Source organism: Aspergillus sydowii (genome assembly GCF_001890705.1).
Source record: "Aspergillus sydowii CBS 593.65 unplaced genomic scaffold ASPSYscaffold_12, whole genome shotgun sequence".
NCBI classification, from domain to species: domain Eukaryota; kingdom Fungi; phylum Ascomycota; class Eurotiomycetes; order Eurotiales; family Aspergillaceae; genus Aspergillus; species Aspergillus sydowii.
This window is the reverse complement of record NW_024467870.1, coordinates 276,103-292,472: the sequence shown is the minus strand read 5'-3', so window position 1 is coordinate 292,472 and position 16,370 is coordinate 276,103. Positions and strand designations below refer to the sequence as shown.

Sequence of the window (16,370 nt, the reverse complement as noted above, 5' to 3'; positions counted from 1 at the left end):
TAGAAAGATACGGAGGACCTACTTGCAGGTGAGGCAGCCCCCGCGGGACTTGCGATGAGGTTTCCTTTGGCGCATTGTTACTATTTAATTTTCGAATGTTCAAATTAATCTTCAAGATGCAGAAGTGAAGTTGGAGAATGCAGCGAAGGATCTACAGCCAAGAATTGCCCCTCGAGGCTCCAACACGAACCAACGGCTGAACACGAGATCAGGATATTTATAGATTGTACACTTCTTCTCTATTGCTCTGCTGAATCTAATAACTCCGTGGCAGCCCAAGCACCTTCTCACTGACATAGTTAAGGATCATCTCGCGACTGACCGGCGCAATGCGAGGCACCAGACACTCTCGCAGCCACCGCTCGACATCGTACTCCATGGCATATCCCATCCCTCCGTGCGTCAAGACAGCTCGCTCACACGCAGTAAACGCCGCCTCAGCTGCCAGATACTTTGCGCTGTTGGCCGCAACACCGACCGAGTGCACCGGGATCGACTCGTCTGTCCTGGACGCGTCATACAGTCTCGCCGCATGGTACGTCGCCAGCTTGGCCGCCTCCAGCTTCATGTAAACATCAGCCAGCGGATGCGCAATGGCCTGGTTCTGTCCGATCTTGCGACCGAAGACCTGTCGCTGGTTCGCGTACTCTGCAGCCCGTTCGAGTGCGACATAGCCCAGCCCTAATGCCTCTCCGGCCAGCAGACAGCGCTCAGCGTTCATCCCGTGCAGAATCATCCGGAAGCCCTCGTTCTCGCCCCCGATCAGCGTCGACGCAGGCACCTCGTACTTGTCGAAGAACACCTCGTTCGCGTCAACGGCCCGTCCGCCCATCTTCTTGATTTTTTTGAGTTCCAGCCCGGGATTCGTCTTGTCAATGTCGATGCAGAACATGGACAGCCCCTGCGTCGGCTTGGCTACCTCCTCGAGCGGCGTTGTGCGCGCCAGCAGGATCATCTTGGATGCGACCTGCGCGCACGTAATCCAGATCTTCTGCCCGGTGACCGAGTAGTGCGTTCCTGCGGTGTTGAGCGTCGCGCGCGTCTGCAGCTTGAGTGTTTCCAGCCCGGTGTTGGGCTCGGTGACGCCGAAGCAGGTCCGCCATTTGCCGTTGATGATATTCGGCACGACCTCGTTGACCTGCTCTTTGGTGCCGAATTTGGCCAGCGGTTGTGTCGCGTAGACGTTGGCGTGGATCGACTGGGCCCCGGCCATTCCTGCGCCGGACTGTGTGATTGTCTGCATCATCATGGTTGCCTCGGAGATTCCTACATTCATTAGCGCTATACAATATTCGCTTTGAAGAAGTGGCCTACCAAGTCCAGCTCCTCCATTCTCTTCCGGCAAAGCTATCCCTAGCCATCCGTCCCTGGCCAACGCCGCGTGGAACTCCCTTGGATCGCGCTCCTGCTGGTCGCATTCCTGCCAGTAAGTGTTGGGGAAGTTGGCGCAGATGCTGCCGATGGCGTCGCGCACGGTCAACTGGTTCTCGCTGAAGCCCGTCAGGTCCATAATGGGCCGATGGGCGGTGCTGGAGAAGAGCCTGCGAGAGTGACCAAGGACCCGCGAGCGAAACATGGTGCTTGTCTGTATGTAAATTCAAATTGAATGGGAAGGGGAGTGGAATAAATGGGTGAAATAGTCCCCGCATATAAACGGTCGCATAAACGATCGCATATAACCGACATACAACCGAGTAGCCGAACGCCACCAACCACACCACATCCTGAAAAGCCATCTCGCCGCAGCACAGTCGGCTCCCTGCTCTCGTTAACTTGGATATTGGATATTGGAAATGCCGCTCCGACGCGCAAAACAGGCTTGTGTCCACTGCCATCGCCGCCGCATCCGCTGCGATGTGCTGCAGCAGCGCCCGTGCTCCAACTGCATCGCGCAGGAAGTCGCCTGTGAGCTCGGTGTCTCGCGCCGGGGGAAGTATGCTTCACTGTCCTGCTGGATAGATAGCCAGCTAACCCATGCAGATACCCGCGCAAGAAAGCCAAGTCGCAAATAACTCCAGCTCCAGCTGCAGCTCCAACTGTCCCTCCAGGCTCATCTACAGGCCCATCCCCACCAGCCGATCCTCACATGCCATCCCCAGACACAAACCCTATACAATCCCATCCTCACCATGACAGACACAAAATCACCGAGCCAACCGTCTTCCTCGGCGAGTCCAGCCCTCTCACGACAGTCATGGACCCCCGCCATCCAAGACTCCACTACCCCCTGCCCCCTCGCCTTCTGCCAACAAGCACCCGCGACGAAGCAGTCCGCCTGCACCAAGTCCAACAAGCCGCCCAGCTCGAATCAAACGGCTCCCTCTCCTTCCCGCCAGAGGAAACCGTCAATTCCCTGCTAAAGGCGTACTTCACCTGGTTCCACCCATGCTTCCCCATCGTCGACCGCGTCGCAATATGCCGCGCAAAGGCACAGGCCGGTGTAAACGGTATCCCGCCCCTCCTCCTCCAGGCAATGCTCTTCATCGGCGTCTCGCTCTGCGACGACGAGACATTCGCAAGAACGGAATTTCCAGTCCGGTACCGCGCGAAATTCCTCTTCTATTCCCGTGCAAGGGCCATCTATGATGCGGACGCGGAGTCGAATCCCATTGTGAAGCTCCAGGCGCTCTTCATGCTTAGTTCGTGGCGTGGCGGGCCTGGTGAGGAGCGCGATGTGCGCTTTTGGTTGAGTATTGCTGTTTCTCTTGCGCAGAAGAGGGGGATGCACATGATGTATGCTTCCTATCCTTGTTACTTGCTGTCTTTTACACTGCGTGGCTGAGGTGCTAACGGTGTAGGTCGAAATTCGCACACCCACCCAAGGAAAGACGGTTGTGGAAGAGGATCTGGTGGGCTTTATATGTAAGTCCCATCTAAAGCACCTTACCTATGCTCTGTCCAGTGTTGATATGTATAGACGCGCGACCAGCAAAGCGCCGCAGCACTGGGTCTCCCGCCTCGGATTCGCGACGAGGATGGCGACGTGGAGATGTTGCAGCCCGATGATGTACTTGAGGATGAGAGCGTTGACGACGATGTATTCGGGCACCAGAGGCCGCAGGATTTAGTGTATCCGGTTGAGATGGCCAAATTGGCGAGATTGCGTGCGTTGCTACTATTCCCATGGATGGCAGCGTGGGATGGCTGCTAATGTGTCGGCAGTGCGAACGATTGTCTCAACGCAGTATCTCCACCACCAGAAACCGGACCTCGCCACGAGGAACGCACTCAATGAGCAGCTTTATCTCTGGGAGTCGCAACTCCCTGTTGAGTTGCGCTGGGGGAGTGTCGTTATTGACCCGGTGTCGTTGTTTCTGAAGGGGTTGCTTCATATGACATACCAGTGCGTATGAACTAACAAAGAACCTACTTCACTGCAGCTACTGATAGTATACTGGTAGAAACCTCTATATCCTACTTTACCGCCGCGTCTTCCTCAATCCGACCCCCCACGACGACGGTCAGATCGCCCTCGATGCCGCAACGAAGAGTACCCGGATTATGGAGGACTTGCTCTCAGCGCATTTAATCCAGCATGCCCCGACTCATTTGTACCCTGCTCCCTGCACCCTATTCACCATCCATATAGGTGTCAACTGCTAATTATATCGACAGAATAACCCACTCCTTTACAACCCTCTGCATCCACACAATCCACCACCGCCGCTCCTCAGGAACAACACGCACCCTCGCCGAACACCGCGCCCGACTCTGCCTGCTCAGTCTCGAGGAACTGCAGAAGTCATGGGATCTGGAGAACTGGGTCTTGCATCTTTTCTTCAAGGGGCTGGATGATCGCACGGCTGAGGTGTTGGGGTTAACGGGGCAGGGAGAGCACACTGCAGCTGCAACCGCGTCTGGGTCTGTAGTGGCGGATGCGCAGGCGGGGTCAGGCATACAGGGAGGGAATAGGAATATTACTCCTGCAGTTCCAGGCACTGATGGGGATAATAACTCTGGTCTTGCGCCTGATTCCGCTGCTGGCGCTGAGACGTTGATGCCGCCGATTCCGCAGCCGGATGATTGGTATGGATGGGTGCCGTGGGAGGACGAGGCGGATGCCCTGAATTTGCAGAATTTGGAGTTTTTGTATCGATTTTTGTAGCCTCGTTTTGTTGTTATGCGTTATGAGATATGGTATGATGGGTGGTTTTCTTGGTTTTCTCCCTATATATATTTTGGGTGTAATATGTAGCCCACATGGAGCGGCGGTTATTTGGGAGATTTTAATTACCCAGTGAAATTTCTTTTTCCAGGTTATCATGCTGCGTTGTTCTATATGACTATTCAACAATTCAACGTGTTTAGAGCAGTCACCGAGGCGAAAACTGAACATTGAGTGGTGGCAGCGTAGTGGTAAATGTATCCAAAGTCTTCGTCTCAAACAGTTCTCCGGTTTCACCTGGCGCGAAGCTGATATTATATCGCTGAGCTAGTTTCGAAACTGAAATACGGAGACTCATAAGAGCAAGATGCTTTCCAGGACAGATATACGGGCCTAAGTAATCAGAAATTAGTTCGAGATACTCGTCAGGTCTTCTCCGACTCACCGTATAAGAAGGGAAAGTATGGAGCACCCTCATGGATCATCTCCTTCTTCTCATTCCACCTCTCAGGAACAAACTCTTTTGCCTTCAGATAATACCTCTCATCCGTCTGAATCAACTGCGTCGGCACAAATATATTCACATCCCCAGGAATATAAACCTCGTCAACCTGCATTCCCTCCGGCGGTGTAACGCGATATCCACCCGTCAAAACAGCTGGCCTTAGCCTCAGTGTCTCGTTGATGATATCTTCCAGGTAGCTGAGGGATTTTATTTTCTCATACGTCCACTCCGTCCACCCGCCTGGCATGGCTTCGTCCAGCAGGCGCTGCAGTTTAGCTAGGACAGAGGGATGCTTGCACAGGTAGTATAGTATTGACGCCAGAGTTGTAGCTGTGGTCTCGCTGCCCGCGACAAGCACTGCTCGGGAATCTTCATGGAGTGCATTGGCAGTGGGTGCGGCCGATACGTCCTTTTCGACGTACGCTTTCAGAAGCCAGGAGACTACATCTCGTGGGTATTCATTGATGTCCCAGTTCTACATCCAGTATACGGTCAGTATTATATCTGCCGATTGCCGATGCTGATACTTGTTAAGGTCATGACAAACCTGGTGCTTCTGCACAACCTCGTCCTCGCACCACTTGAAGAATTCCGCCATCGCTGAAGTCGCGCCGGGGAGATGGCTGATGATATTCAGAAGCCAAGGGATATGGCCCATTGTCCCTAATATCGCCATGTGGTCGTGAACAGCTTTAATTCCCGGATGTTCAACGCCTGTAGACAGATTGTTAAATTCCTTGCCGAAGCCGACGTTGCCCATGATGTCGAAGCTGAGGAACATGGACCAGCTGGTCGCATCGATTGGGCTGCCCTGGTTCTTTTCGATATGCGAGATTAGGAGATCTACTTTGCCGGAGATGTTTGGCTCGTATCCCGCCAGGGCTGCACTGCGTCAGCATACTCCATTCCGGGGAGAGTGATATAGAGCAACTAACCTTTCATACTGAACCCGCGATCCCACGCCTTGCGCCGTCTGCGATGGTCATCGAAGTCCCGGGTATGATGGACAGAGCAGTATTTCGACTCTGTCTGCGCCTGGGCATAGAAAGTCGACTTTCCGCATTTCGACTGGGGTGATAGGAGCAGAGGGACAGCGGATTTCCGAACGATGCATATCTCTCGCGGTCCTTATAACTGTTAATGACGGGCACTTACAGCAACACCTTAATGCTAACGTACCAGTTCTGATAAAGTCCCCATATTCCTCATGCAGCCTCGCAATCTCAACATTATACTGCACGTTCCTGCCGGCCAGATACGCATCGTAGAACCGAGAGAGCTTCGACAGCCATGGCCCAGGGAAGGCGCGTAACCGGTGGAAGAACAGTCGGTAGATCGCGATGCTTGATGCGAGACCGGTATTAAATGCCCATGCGATGCATCCTACCCGGAAAAGGGCCTGCAATGCGGTAAATTGGGTCAGTGATAGGTAGGCGACTGCTACTGCGATCACTGCTGCTGCGTAGAAACCGAGAAGAGGGTACAGGTGTTCCTCCACAGGCAAACTTCGGAAAAGTGAGACGTGAGATAAAACACCCAGCGTCGCAGCTGAGAGTATCAGGCTGTGGATATCCGTACTCAGAGCCTGCTGGAGAGCCTCNATCGAGAGGAACGAAACCATGGCGCGCTGTGTGGTGGAACTGGTTTCGCGAAAGGGGCGTTGGAAAAAGAAAAAAGCCTTGCCCTTGTGATTGTTAAGAACTTCTGGCCCAACAAAGCTGTTTGTTTGATAATCAGTGGCGGCGCAGTGGGCGTGCATTAGGCTGCTCCATCGACGAAGCTTTCAATGGCCAAGCTATCGCAACGGCCCCCAGACGGCCCGCGGAGCGTCCGGTGGAAGAGCCACAGCTGTCACGATGGCCCAATGGAAATAGAGCACCCCTTCGGACGGGAAGCCGCATTGAGATCGTCTGTTCCTCTCGGAAAGCGATTATCCACAATTTGAGATGGAAGACATTTGGAGCCGGCCATGACTGGTTCGCTGGATTTGTCAAACCGATGAAGGATTCGTCCCAGGCGAGTCCTTCATAAATCGAAAACAGCACCTTGTCTGCAGAGGGTTGAACAGATTTGAGCCATATTTGGGCCTGATCTGGTGGGATTTCGATCCCAGTATCGCGATCTCGCTGCGTTGCACTTGGCGCTTGCCGGGGTAGATGCATAACTATGGCGGTTGAGAATCTGCAGCCTATTGCCTACGCTGTCATCAGTATTGCCTTTGCATTGGGCAGTGCATCTATTTTCCTCAGACTGTACTGTCGATGGCGTCTGAGGACATTTGGAAAAGATGACGCCGCTGCCATCTTCCTATTTGTGCGTTTCTAGTGGTCGTTTGCCAGCAACCGCTAATCAGACCAAAGGCAGTCAACACCGTACAACAGGCGATTCTATACGTATTCCTGCAGTACGGATGCGGATTGTAAGTAGCAACCGTCCCCAGTCAATTTTATCATATTGACCTTGTTAGGCCCACAGACAAAGCACCAGATGGGATCCTCCAGCAAATCAACACGGTAATTACCTTCTTATGAAGACGTACCGACTCAGACTCCAGCTGACAGACACAGTTTCTCTTCGTAGAGGAAGTCTTCTACATGTTTGTCCACTTCGTGCTCAAGCAGACCTTCCTCCTATTCTACCTCCGACTCTCACCGAAACGGAACTTCCAATGGGCCGTCTACGTGACAATGGCCGCGTGTCTGCTCTTCCTCATAATTGAATGGCTTCTGGCGTTCCTCCAGGCCCAGCCTTTAGATGCCTACTTCCATTCGGAACGGTATCCAAACGCAAAGCGGTTGAACGACTACGTCGTCCAAATGGTTCCAACGGGATTGGTAACTATATTTCCCCATTCTGCATAGCTTGCGATATACCAGCTCTAACACTTATGGCCAAAATAGAATGCCTTATCTGATATCGTGATACTTATCCTCCCCGTCCCTACCGTTCTCAACCTCCAGATGAGCCGCCGCCGTAAACTCGCCGTCCTGGGAATCATTTGCTTCGGCTCCCTCTCTGTTGTGACGGCACTATGCCGCTTCATCGTGCAAAAACAGTTGATTTCAGACCCGGATACGTCGTACATCATGGGGCGGATGGTTATCGTCGCTGGGATTGAGATCCAGATTGCCGTCGTGGCGGTTAACTTGCCCGCTCTGAGGTCATTGTTTACCACGCTTGTGGGGAGTTCTCATGAGGCTTCCCAGTTCAGTTATGATAGGTATAATAAAGGGCAGGGAGTCCATAGGCTAGGAAGTCTACCGTCGCATTCCCGTGGTCAAAGCACGTCGAGAGGTCGGAGGCTTGTATCGCGGAAGTCTGGGAACCGTGATGGGTTGGGGGATACGCTGACCGGGTCTGAAGAGGAGCTGGTGCGACGGCAGGGAAATAACAGCGATAAGATCCAGGTCGTTACGGATGTTGATATAGTCTCGTCACATGGTGGGGACGAGAGTACAACGTTGGATATCGGATTTCCTCCCGCGAAAGGGGTTCAACATATTCGGGGGAGGCAATGATCGTTTATTAGACAGTTAACAATAATTACTCCCTTGACAATGTGGACTCACTAATGTGGGTCCATCCCGGCTTGATATACCTATTTGCTAGACAACCGCATCTGGAGTGCTGTTCCTGTTAAAACACCCGCGATAGTTGCTTTAAACTCCAGAGCTTGGTATATTTTGTTGTTTGTCCTGAAGTGGCTTTGATGATTACAGACTAGACGGGCTTTGCCATTCAGCACCTCCTCAAAGGGACGGATTGATAGTGAGCATCAGATGCCCTATCCCTGCCAATATTTCTCTATCAAAGCATGTAATGCTGAAGATCAACATAACTAAGTAAATAATTAAGGTTCCAAAGTTAGGACGCAGCATTTATCAGTTGTGACAATCCTAGCCTGGAGGGTTTGATGTGTGCAGTATAGACGGATATTAGATTCATTATTATCGTATGAGTATCGGAATCGGCTGGCATGCCATCATTGGGTTTGATTGAGCCCTAGATGGCCATGAACATCTGGGACCGGCTGTCGGAGAGGGAGGTTTGACTAGAAAGGGTTGTCTGGGGCCCAAATGTCTATCGTGTAGACGATAAAGAAGTGGTCATATGCCTGAGATAAAGCTGGGCTGACCAAATCCGATATCGTTAATCTTCATAGTCACAAACAGTTGGGTCTTTCGAAAGGGGACATTTCGCTCCCTCTAAGCACAGATCTGCAGCGGCCAGGGAAAAGGTGATTAAGCGTGTTGGCAGAATAGACCAAGCTCTCTAGTCTGGGGTAAACAGGAAATTTGGCGACCATGGGGTTGAATATATCCAACCATGCAATGCGATATCTCGGTGCCGACGTTTAAATATGGAGAAAGCACCCAACGGGCTTGGGATAGTTCGAGACATGGAATCAGAGGGAGTCGAAATTAGTATACCTTCCCAGTTCGACCCAGTCCCTGGCCTTGGACGACATGCTGTCGGCTTCCAAGTATCCACTTGAGGTTGAGGGTGCAAAGGGAAGCTCTCTTTTTTCTAGAGCAAGTGAATGTTCCAGCAAGAACCTCACCATCCATCCGTCCAGTTTATGGGATTCTGTCGAAAGGAGACATATGTTTTGGAATTTCATGAGTCTGTTGATCTGTACCAGCGTCAGTGTCAGTTGTCCTCCTTGTGGAGAAGGATGCAAAGCAACTCAAACCCAGGATACTTACCATTGCTGTAGTGGCGGGCCAGTACTGTTGAAGCTCTACCAAAGCCTCGAAATTGGCGCTGAGCTCTCGCCGCGCGCGGGGTAGTTCTTCAGACTCGCCGAAGAGCATAGTATGCAGCAGAACAGCTGAGGAGACAGTTATCATCTGCCCGACGGTCGGATAGAGGACTTCACATCCATTTAGCTGGCGGGACAACTGTAAAAGGCCACTAAATGAGGAAGCATGGTGTTTGCAGCGACTGACGTAAAGGTTCCTAGGCGACGACGAACCCTGAGAGGCCTCCAGGAACCGGAAGTAAAGAAGCGATGAGTAATGATGATACGCTAGATGCAAAGCAATGAACAGCCCACCAAGGCTGTTGTGCTGGTAAGAGTGGAGGTTCTGCACGGTGAATTGGATGTCAAGTGGGAGATTCTCACTCCAGCCCTCTAGCTGTTGCCCGAGGTCTTTAACGGCCTTATCCAGTTCTGCGGTCTCGCTTTCAGAATTAGCGGCGCGGCGGTTTAGATCTTGAATTGGGCCGAAAAGGCGGACAAGAGTTATCATATAGGCCCACAGTCCGGGCTTCCGTGGGGTATCAAGCGAAGATTGTTCTGGCGCTAGTGAGCGAAATGTAAGCTCGTCCAAAGGAAGATCGACAGAGGCCGCGAGATGGTCCATATGACGAGGTAGTCCCAAGCCTGAGAAGCACCAGCGGTCTGCCACGTAGAGGGACCACCAGGTTCTTTGTGCCGTCTCGCGAGCGATGATAGAGCTTTCACCAAGAGTACAAGAGTCAAGGTGCATTATCTCAGCCATGCTAGTCGCGATCCCTATGCCGTGTCAGCGAGTGTTTTATTATGCTACGCCACCCTCGTTGTCGAGCAGGGACACTTACGCATATATAGCGCCTCCGATGATGTCTGACAGTTTCCCGCACTCAGTGTAGAAAGCAGGATGCATGTTTTGATGTTATCGAGGCTCACATTCTCGAGGTCTGCTTTTAGGAGCCTCTTTGCCTCAGAGGCAAATTGATCTTCTAAACTGCCGCATTCAGGAGATCCTGAGAACTTCGACGCGATGGCGCAGATGGCATGTAACAGTGCCCCGTTAAGAGAACCATTGCGTAGACGTGCCCGTAGAGTAGCCGGATGGAAGATGCTGTGCGGTCGGTCATGGACCTTGTCGAGATAGATTTCGACGAGTCTTTGACTTGTATCGAACGGCAGAGCTGGCGGGCTGGTAGTATCTGTCCCGCGCTCAAAAGCCTGCGGACGCTGGGTCTCGCCCGAATGACGTTGCGACTGGCCGCCTGCACCACAATCCAACTTCCTTTGGTAGCAAGGGTAGCACGGCTCTCTGGGCGCGGGTCGTCGGCACTTGCGCTTGGATTGGCGGCATTGCAAACAGGCCGTTGCAACCTTCATGGCCAGGAAGAAGATGCAAATCTCGGGGATGGGTAGAATTCCAAGCGAAGGAGAGTCCAGAGGGCCCGAACTAAAACTACGGAGTGGGCCGGGAATCAACACTCCCGATTGGCTACCGACGGTAAACCGAACAGATCGGGATTGAGAAACGATTATTGGTTGATTCCCGGAGACGCCTGGCCGACTCGGAGACAATCGTCCATGCAATCTCGGATCGTTGGCGCGATTTCTAATCTCAGGCTGGCGTATGAGGAATATAAGTATGCTGCATCGGCGCCAGAAATTGGTGGAAAAAAACCAACTCTGCAATCCAACATGGCCAGCCTTTTAGAGCCTGTCACTGTTGGCGGAAAGCTCCCATTGAGAAACCGGGTCACCATGGGCTCCATGACCCGAAACCGCTGTGTTGATGACTACAAGCCTGGTCAAGCCCAGATTACGCATTATGCCGACAGAGCAAGAGACGGAACAGGCCTTATCGTCAATGAAGGCACTTTCGTTGACTGGACCGGCTGCGACTGGAAGTACTCCCCTTTCATGATCACAGATGATCACTCTGCAGCATGGAAAGCCGTCACAGACGCTGTCCACAAGGAAGGCGGCAAGATTTTCTTTCAAGCCTGGCATGCAGGTAACGAATGACCTACGAGTGGCCCGGCGCGATGCGCATGATGCTAACTGGGAGACAGGCCGCTGTCAGCATGACCAGATGCCGATCATGAAGGAGAAGGGCCATAAGGTTTTGGCGCCATCCAACATCAAAGCCAATGATGGGAAGTATCGTGACTTGCCAGGTGCACCGGTGAGAATCATCCCATAACCTATCAGCTAGCATTTTACTTATTAGTCGCCATCTAGGGGCATACGGATAATGTAACGGCTATTGAGGATCCGGCCGAAGTTGTCGAAACCTACCGCCACTCTCTCCTTCTAGCTAGGAAGGCCGGTTTTGATGGCGCAGAACTGCTGGCTCAAGGGTTAGTGCCCTTGGCTTTGACTGTAACAATCAACAGCCTTAAGACTGACTCAATCTCCATATTTAGTGGCTACCTACCTCAACAATTTCTTAGCACGTAAGTAAATTCCCGGGTCGTGAAAAATCTTCTACAATGCTGATCGACGATACAGGCGTGCCAACAAGAGAACGGATTCCTACGGCGGCTCCGTTGAGAATAGATGTCGTTTTACAATCGAGGTTGCAGAAGTCATGAGCGAAGTATTCAGAGGTCCTGAATTTGTCTGTATCAAACTCAACCCCACGGATTTCTTGAATGACTCTGCAGTTACCTTCGAGGAAATGAAGGAGACATACACCTACTTAATCAAGGAGCTAGTCTCACGCAGGATAGGAATCATCAATCTCTCGCGTCGGGGAATTGACCATAATGCCGGAACTGGCGATTTCTTTGGGCGGGTTGCCAGAACAGAGGGCTATGATCTCCCCCCTGGCTATGACCCTGTTTTGGACTTTGGGCCTCTTGTGAAGTTTCCAGGAAGCCCTTCGATGCTCATGGCAAACCACGACTACACGGTGGAGGAGGCTGATTATCTCGTCAGGGAGGGAGTTCTTGACTTGATAACTTTTGGAAGACCTTTCATTTATAACCCTGTGAGTATCCTCTGCTGCTGTCTTTTCTTGTGAATGTGGTCTGACTGTTCCAGGATGTTATCTCCCGTATCCGCCATGGAATACCTCTAGCCGAGAATGATCGAGGCAATAATGTCCATTACGGCCCATACAAGACGCCAGATGAAAACTATAACGACTGGCCGTCTGCGGCTGTCAATGAGCGATCTTGTTAAAAAAAAGTTAGAGGATTTCCCCGACAGACACGGGTGTGAGGTGAACGTGGCAGGAGGAAAAGAAATACAGAAGTCAAGCGGGTAATTAGATTAGAAGAGTACCACATTATATTTTAACTTGTACGAACTTAGCTCCTATTCCTGTAATGAGCCTGTTCGAATCCGCTGCGCCTCTTTATGATATATCAACCACCCCAGCCAGCGCCTCCGTAAACTATTCAGTGCTCACAGTGTAAATCTCATTCAACATTGCTGCCAACAAGTTATAGTATATTTATGCACAGAATAACCTCTATAATTCTATATTCTTATTCTGAGCAGCCATCTACCGAGTATACCGTCCTCAGAAATCATACTGCTCAAGGTATGCAGGTACATACTACTTTCTTATAAGTAGTTGTGCATGCCTTAGGGACCTTGAGGCTGTTGTGGTCCGTTCGCCATTAGGGATCTTCGCAAAATACGGATGGATAGTGGATATCAGATATCTATTACACTGGTATTCTTTGAATTGTAATATATGGCCTAGATACTGCTCTGGCTGGGCAGTCACCCTCCCCAAGCACAATGAGCGTGGGCTCATTGATTACTAGTCAGATTGTGCAATATCACTCCCACGCCAGGTGAACCCTTTCAGCTAGCTCATGAAATATGTTGACTGGCTCATGCCATTTTGACTACATAATCACAATTAAAACTCCTGATCTCGACAGAATTTTGCTTCCCCTCCCTTTCATCATTGTGCTGCCAGACGGTTGATTATCCTCCATCATCCCATCTCTATTGCCCATAGCTTGGAACGTTGGCAGGCTAACTAGGGAGAACATGGATGTGGATACTTACCAGGACAGCATGGGCACCAATCAGGACCCTGTCGTTGGGGTTGTTTATGATCCCCTTCTTGAGAAGGTTAGGCCGTGGTCACCGGGAGTTAACGAGACTATACAAAGCTCGGATGGCGAGCTGGCCAACTCTGAAGTTCCCAATCCAAGCGTGGACATGAACCAAGGTCCTGTCCCTGGACACGTCTCCGACCACCATCATGTGGACGGTACAGTGGGAGAAACAGGTCACTCCGACTACCTTCCAGCTGCTGGACACTCTCCATCCCACGCGGATTGCCATAGCCTAGATTTGCTTGATGGCCTGGACCCCAATAGCCTTTCGCCTTGTGATTCTGCCAGACCCACCACGGTCGAGAAAAAGCCCAACATCGCCGGCAGCATGGCAAAGCAGATCGTTCGGCTGAGCAGCGAGAATCACTGGGCAGGCGGATGGGAGAGCCTCCCCCCTGGCGATCTGCCAGGACCTGGGGCACAAAGTGTCTATGATACACAATACTGGGCTCCCGTCGACTGCGTTGACCCGCAGTTGACTGTACTAACCAGAGGCACTCCGCTCAATATGTCAGTAAACAACGCGGGCCCGCTCAACTTCAAAGCGTGTCAGTGCTGTCGGGTCATGCGAGACTGTGATCTTGACCATTACAAGTATTGAATTCCCGATAAAGTATCGCGTAGTTCTTGGATCGATGCTGCCATAAGCTTTTGTTTGACGAACGACTCGGTTTGCCCGACTTGTCAAACCTGGCCTGTTCTGACGGATATCGATTCCACGACTCTCATGCCCTTTCCTAAGAGCTCCGCAGAATGAATTGACCAGTTTTGCTTTATTCCATTTTATTTGGTCAGTTTTCTACCAATGTATTGAGTGTGGTGTGTGAGTTATGGGTTGGAAATGCGTTACCAGCTGTCTTCCGCGCGTCATGTATTAGGGCTCGTGTCCGCCATGTAAGGATAGATGGTCTCCCATATCACAGTATCATCAGGCTAAATCCCTTGTGATGTTGCTGCTTCTGGTACATCGATCGTAGTCGTCGTACATATGTTAACTCGTTATTCGTGAAGACGACCAGGGGGAGAGAGAGTGCTTTAACAGCAAAGTAGGGTGCCCATGACATTTTCTCACACGCCGACCCGATTTGTCTTTAGGCTCTGGCGTCATGAAAGACCATAAACTGGAGGTGCTCGTACCGTAATGGGAAGCAACCTGGATCGTAGACCATGTTTACTGAGATCAGAACTGGCTCGTTTGATTGCAGTTCCAATTCCAGGGCTGTTCTTTTGAAATGCAGCTCAGGTTGGAACGCCTGAGGAAGCAGTAATATTTGGATGTCGAAATCTTAATTTTCCATTCTAAACAAGGAGATCTATATCCTGGTGGCAACTTCGCTTTTGGATGGCACGTATTTTAGAGGGCTGCTCCTGCCAAACTGATCGCTCCTCCCTCGGCTTCATCATCCGGTTGCCAGTGCATTCACTTCCTTGCCACCCCCAGCTTCAATTCGTTCAGACTTCATAGCTTTCGAAGCACCAGAGATCTCAAAGATCCTCCGGCATGGAACAGGGAACAGAGGACAGCGATGCGCATATTTCCATCGAGCAGCCGTTGGATCCTGATGAGGAACGTGAACCGGACGACGGCCTGCCTCCATTCCCACTCGATCCTTCTTTTGACGACTGGCTCGACGCCAACACCGAGGCCCTTGATGGCATAGGCACGACAAGTAATGAACCAGTACCGTCCTTGGCGCCTCACTCCCAGTCTCACCCAAACCCAGGCTTCATTGAAGGATTCAGGCAAACCCAGGTCAAGAGCGTCCCGGACTCGTTAATGAATGTATTTCCCCTTGAAGACCCAACCATGGTCATCCCTTCAGCAGCGGCAAGGGCTTCTGAGCTTCCAAATAAGCCTTCTCCTGATGACCCGAGTACCGGTAAAATAGCGTCCAGAACAACACGCCAAAGGAAAAGGAAAACAAAAACAAAAAGAAAAAAGAAACAAAGCGGCGACCAAAATGATATCCAACCCACCACAACCGGGCCGTTGAACGAGGACGCTGGTATTGTTTCTGGAACAGACTTGCAGCCTTGGCCGTTTGAACGCTGGGAATACGTTTCGCATCGGCCTATATCCATGCCCGTCGGAGTGGGGGTATGTCGTTTCAATAGTAGCTCGAAGTGACAAACCTGACTGCTTCCCAGATGAACAGGCCTGCTCAAGGCTCACCCCTGCGCAGACTACGACTCGCCCTGCGGCTGTTGATACTAGAGATGCTCGACCCGGCGAATCTAGTAATTCTGATGCTCACCTGCAGTGGTCTGGCCCGCCTAGCATCTAAAATTGAAATAGGGCCTCTCGCCATCGGGCCACTCCAAGTTCAGCTGTACGGAATACCGCGGTCCCACATATTTAGGGTGCCTCCTCTGGCGTACGCACTAACAAGGGAGAGATTTGGGCTGAAGCCCTGCGATATGTGTGCGCAGCTTAGGCCTTGTCACCCGGACGCGTATAAGGATACGCTGCCCGACGAGACAACTTACAATGACTAGATTGCTGCCGTTGCTGGATTCTGTCTGTCGGGGAAGAGGATATGTCCAATTTGCCAGGCGTCCGATTTGCAATCTGCGTTGGAAAAGGTTGGATATGAGGTTACTCCACTCCGCATTTATGCCCTGAGAATGCAACTGTGGACCGTGTTTAATGACTCTTTTGATGGTTCGTGGCGACGGCCAAGACAGATGAAGCCCTAGTTCTGTGCCTGTGGAATGGTGATGAAGTGTTTTCCTTCTTTGGTGTATCCTGGATAATATGGAGTAATGCATTCAGTTGTTTCTGGCGTTGTAAAGATAGCAGCAGGCCCTTGTCAATCCTCATCTGTTTAGTGCCTCGTTTGATCCTGGCGTCGTGGTAGACAACGACGTCCAGCCGACTTCTTTGAACGTCGTTTGGATAGACACTCTTCTTTCAAATTCCAAGCAATCCAACTTACTCTGCCTCTCGCC

General features: G+C 51.5%; 9 protein-coding genes across 9 annotated transcripts; 5 read left to right on the top strand and 4 right to left on the bottom strand.

Moving 5' to 3' along the window:
* Window positions 1-256: 256 nt before the first annotated feature.
* ASPSYDRAFT_159419 (acyl-CoA dehydrogenase family protein) lies at window positions 257-1,510 on the bottom strand (the record flags this gene model as incomplete). Its single annotated transcript, XM_040842823.1, has 2 exons — window positions 257-1,266; window positions 1,315-1,510. The coding sequence occupies 2 exons, from the start codon at window positions 1,508-1,510 to the stop codon at window positions 257-259; spliced, it is 1,206 nt and encodes a 401-aa protein (XP_040698820.1).
* A 175-nt stretch (window positions 1,511-1,685) lies between these two features.
* On the top strand, window positions 1,686-4,318 carry ASPSYDRAFT_438328 (Zn(II)2Cys6 transcription factor). The gene is made up of 7 exons (XM_040846743.1): window positions 1,686-1,933; window positions 1,981-2,733; window positions 2,799-2,862; window positions 2,918-3,104; window positions 3,163-3,343; window positions 3,402-3,551; window positions 3,616-4,318. Exons 1-7 carry the CDS (start codon window positions 1,794-1,796, stop codon window positions 4,103-4,105), a joined length of 1,965 nt encoding a protein of 654 aa, XP_040698819.1. The 5' UTR covers window positions 1,686-1,793; the 3' UTR covers window positions 4,106-4,318.
* On the bottom strand, window positions 4,314-6,231 carry ASPSYDRAFT_60772 (cytochrome P450; the record flags this gene model as incomplete). Its single annotated transcript, XM_040849899.1, has 5 exons — window positions 4,314-4,498; window positions 4,551-5,085; window positions 5,158-5,492; window positions 5,546-5,737; window positions 5,790-6,231. 5 exons carry the CDS (start codon window positions 6,229-6,231, stop codon window positions 4,314-4,316), a joined length of 1,689 nt encoding a protein of 562 aa, XP_040698818.1.
* Window positions 6,232-6,776: 545 nt separating this feature from the next.
* On the top strand, window positions 6,777-8,128 carry ASPSYDRAFT_93035 (uncharacterized protein; the record flags this gene model as incomplete). The annotated part of the gene is made up of 5 exons (XM_040852773.1): window positions 6,777-6,923; window positions 6,971-7,029; window positions 7,078-7,123; window positions 7,178-7,444; window positions 7,511-8,128. 5 exons carry the CDS (start codon window positions 6,777-6,779, stop codon window positions 8,126-8,128), a joined length of 1,137 nt encoding a protein of 378 aa, XP_040698817.1.
* An 887-nt stretch (window positions 8,129-9,015) lies between these two features.
* Window positions 9,016-10,722, bottom strand: ASPSYDRAFT_158711 (Zn(II)2Cys6 transcription factor; the record flags this gene model as incomplete). The annotated part of the gene is made up of 3 exons (XM_040842749.1): window positions 9,016-9,243; window positions 9,317-10,128; window positions 10,194-10,722. The coding sequence occupies 3 exons, from the start codon at window positions 10,720-10,722 to the stop codon at window positions 9,016-9,018; spliced, it is 1,569 nt and encodes a 522-aa protein (XP_040698816.1).
* Window positions 10,723-11,037: 315 nt separating this feature from the next.
* On the top strand, window positions 11,038-12,525 carry ASPSYDRAFT_93033 (uncharacterized protein; the record flags this gene model as incomplete). The annotated part of the gene is made up of 6 exons (XM_040852772.1): window positions 11,038-11,353; window positions 11,412-11,524; window positions 11,581-11,699; window positions 11,766-11,795; window positions 11,851-12,331; window positions 12,385-12,525. The coding sequence occupies 6 exons, from the start codon at window positions 11,038-11,040 to the stop codon at window positions 12,523-12,525; spliced, it is 1,200 nt and encodes a 399-aa protein (XP_040698815.1).
* An 825-nt stretch (window positions 12,526-13,350) lies between these two features.
* ASPSYDRAFT_93032 (uncharacterized protein) lies at window positions 13,351-14,022 on the top strand (the record flags this gene model as incomplete). Its single annotated transcript, XM_040852771.1, has 1 exon — window positions 13,351-14,022. The coding sequence occupies one exon, from the start codon at window positions 13,351-13,353 to the stop codon at window positions 14,020-14,022; it is 672 nt and encodes a 223-aa protein (XP_040698814.1).
* Window positions 14,023-14,472: 450 nt separating this feature from the next.
* On the top strand, window positions 14,473-15,676 carry ASPSYDRAFT_438245 (uncharacterized protein). Its single transcript, XM_040846739.1, has one exon. It carries the CDS (start codon window positions 14,923-14,925, stop codon window positions 15,547-15,549), a length of 627 nt encoding a protein of 208 aa, XP_040698813.1. The 5' UTR covers window positions 14,473-14,922; the 3' UTR covers window positions 15,550-15,676.
* Window positions 15,677-16,283, bottom strand: ASPSYDRAFT_438252 (uncharacterized protein). The gene has a single exon (XM_040846740.1). The coding sequence runs from the start codon at window positions 16,188-16,190 to the stop codon at window positions 15,804-15,806; it is 387 nt and encodes a 128-aa protein (XP_040698812.1). The 5' UTR covers window positions 16,191-16,283; the 3' UTR covers window positions 15,677-15,803.
* Window positions 16,284-16,370: the final 87 nt, after the last annotated feature.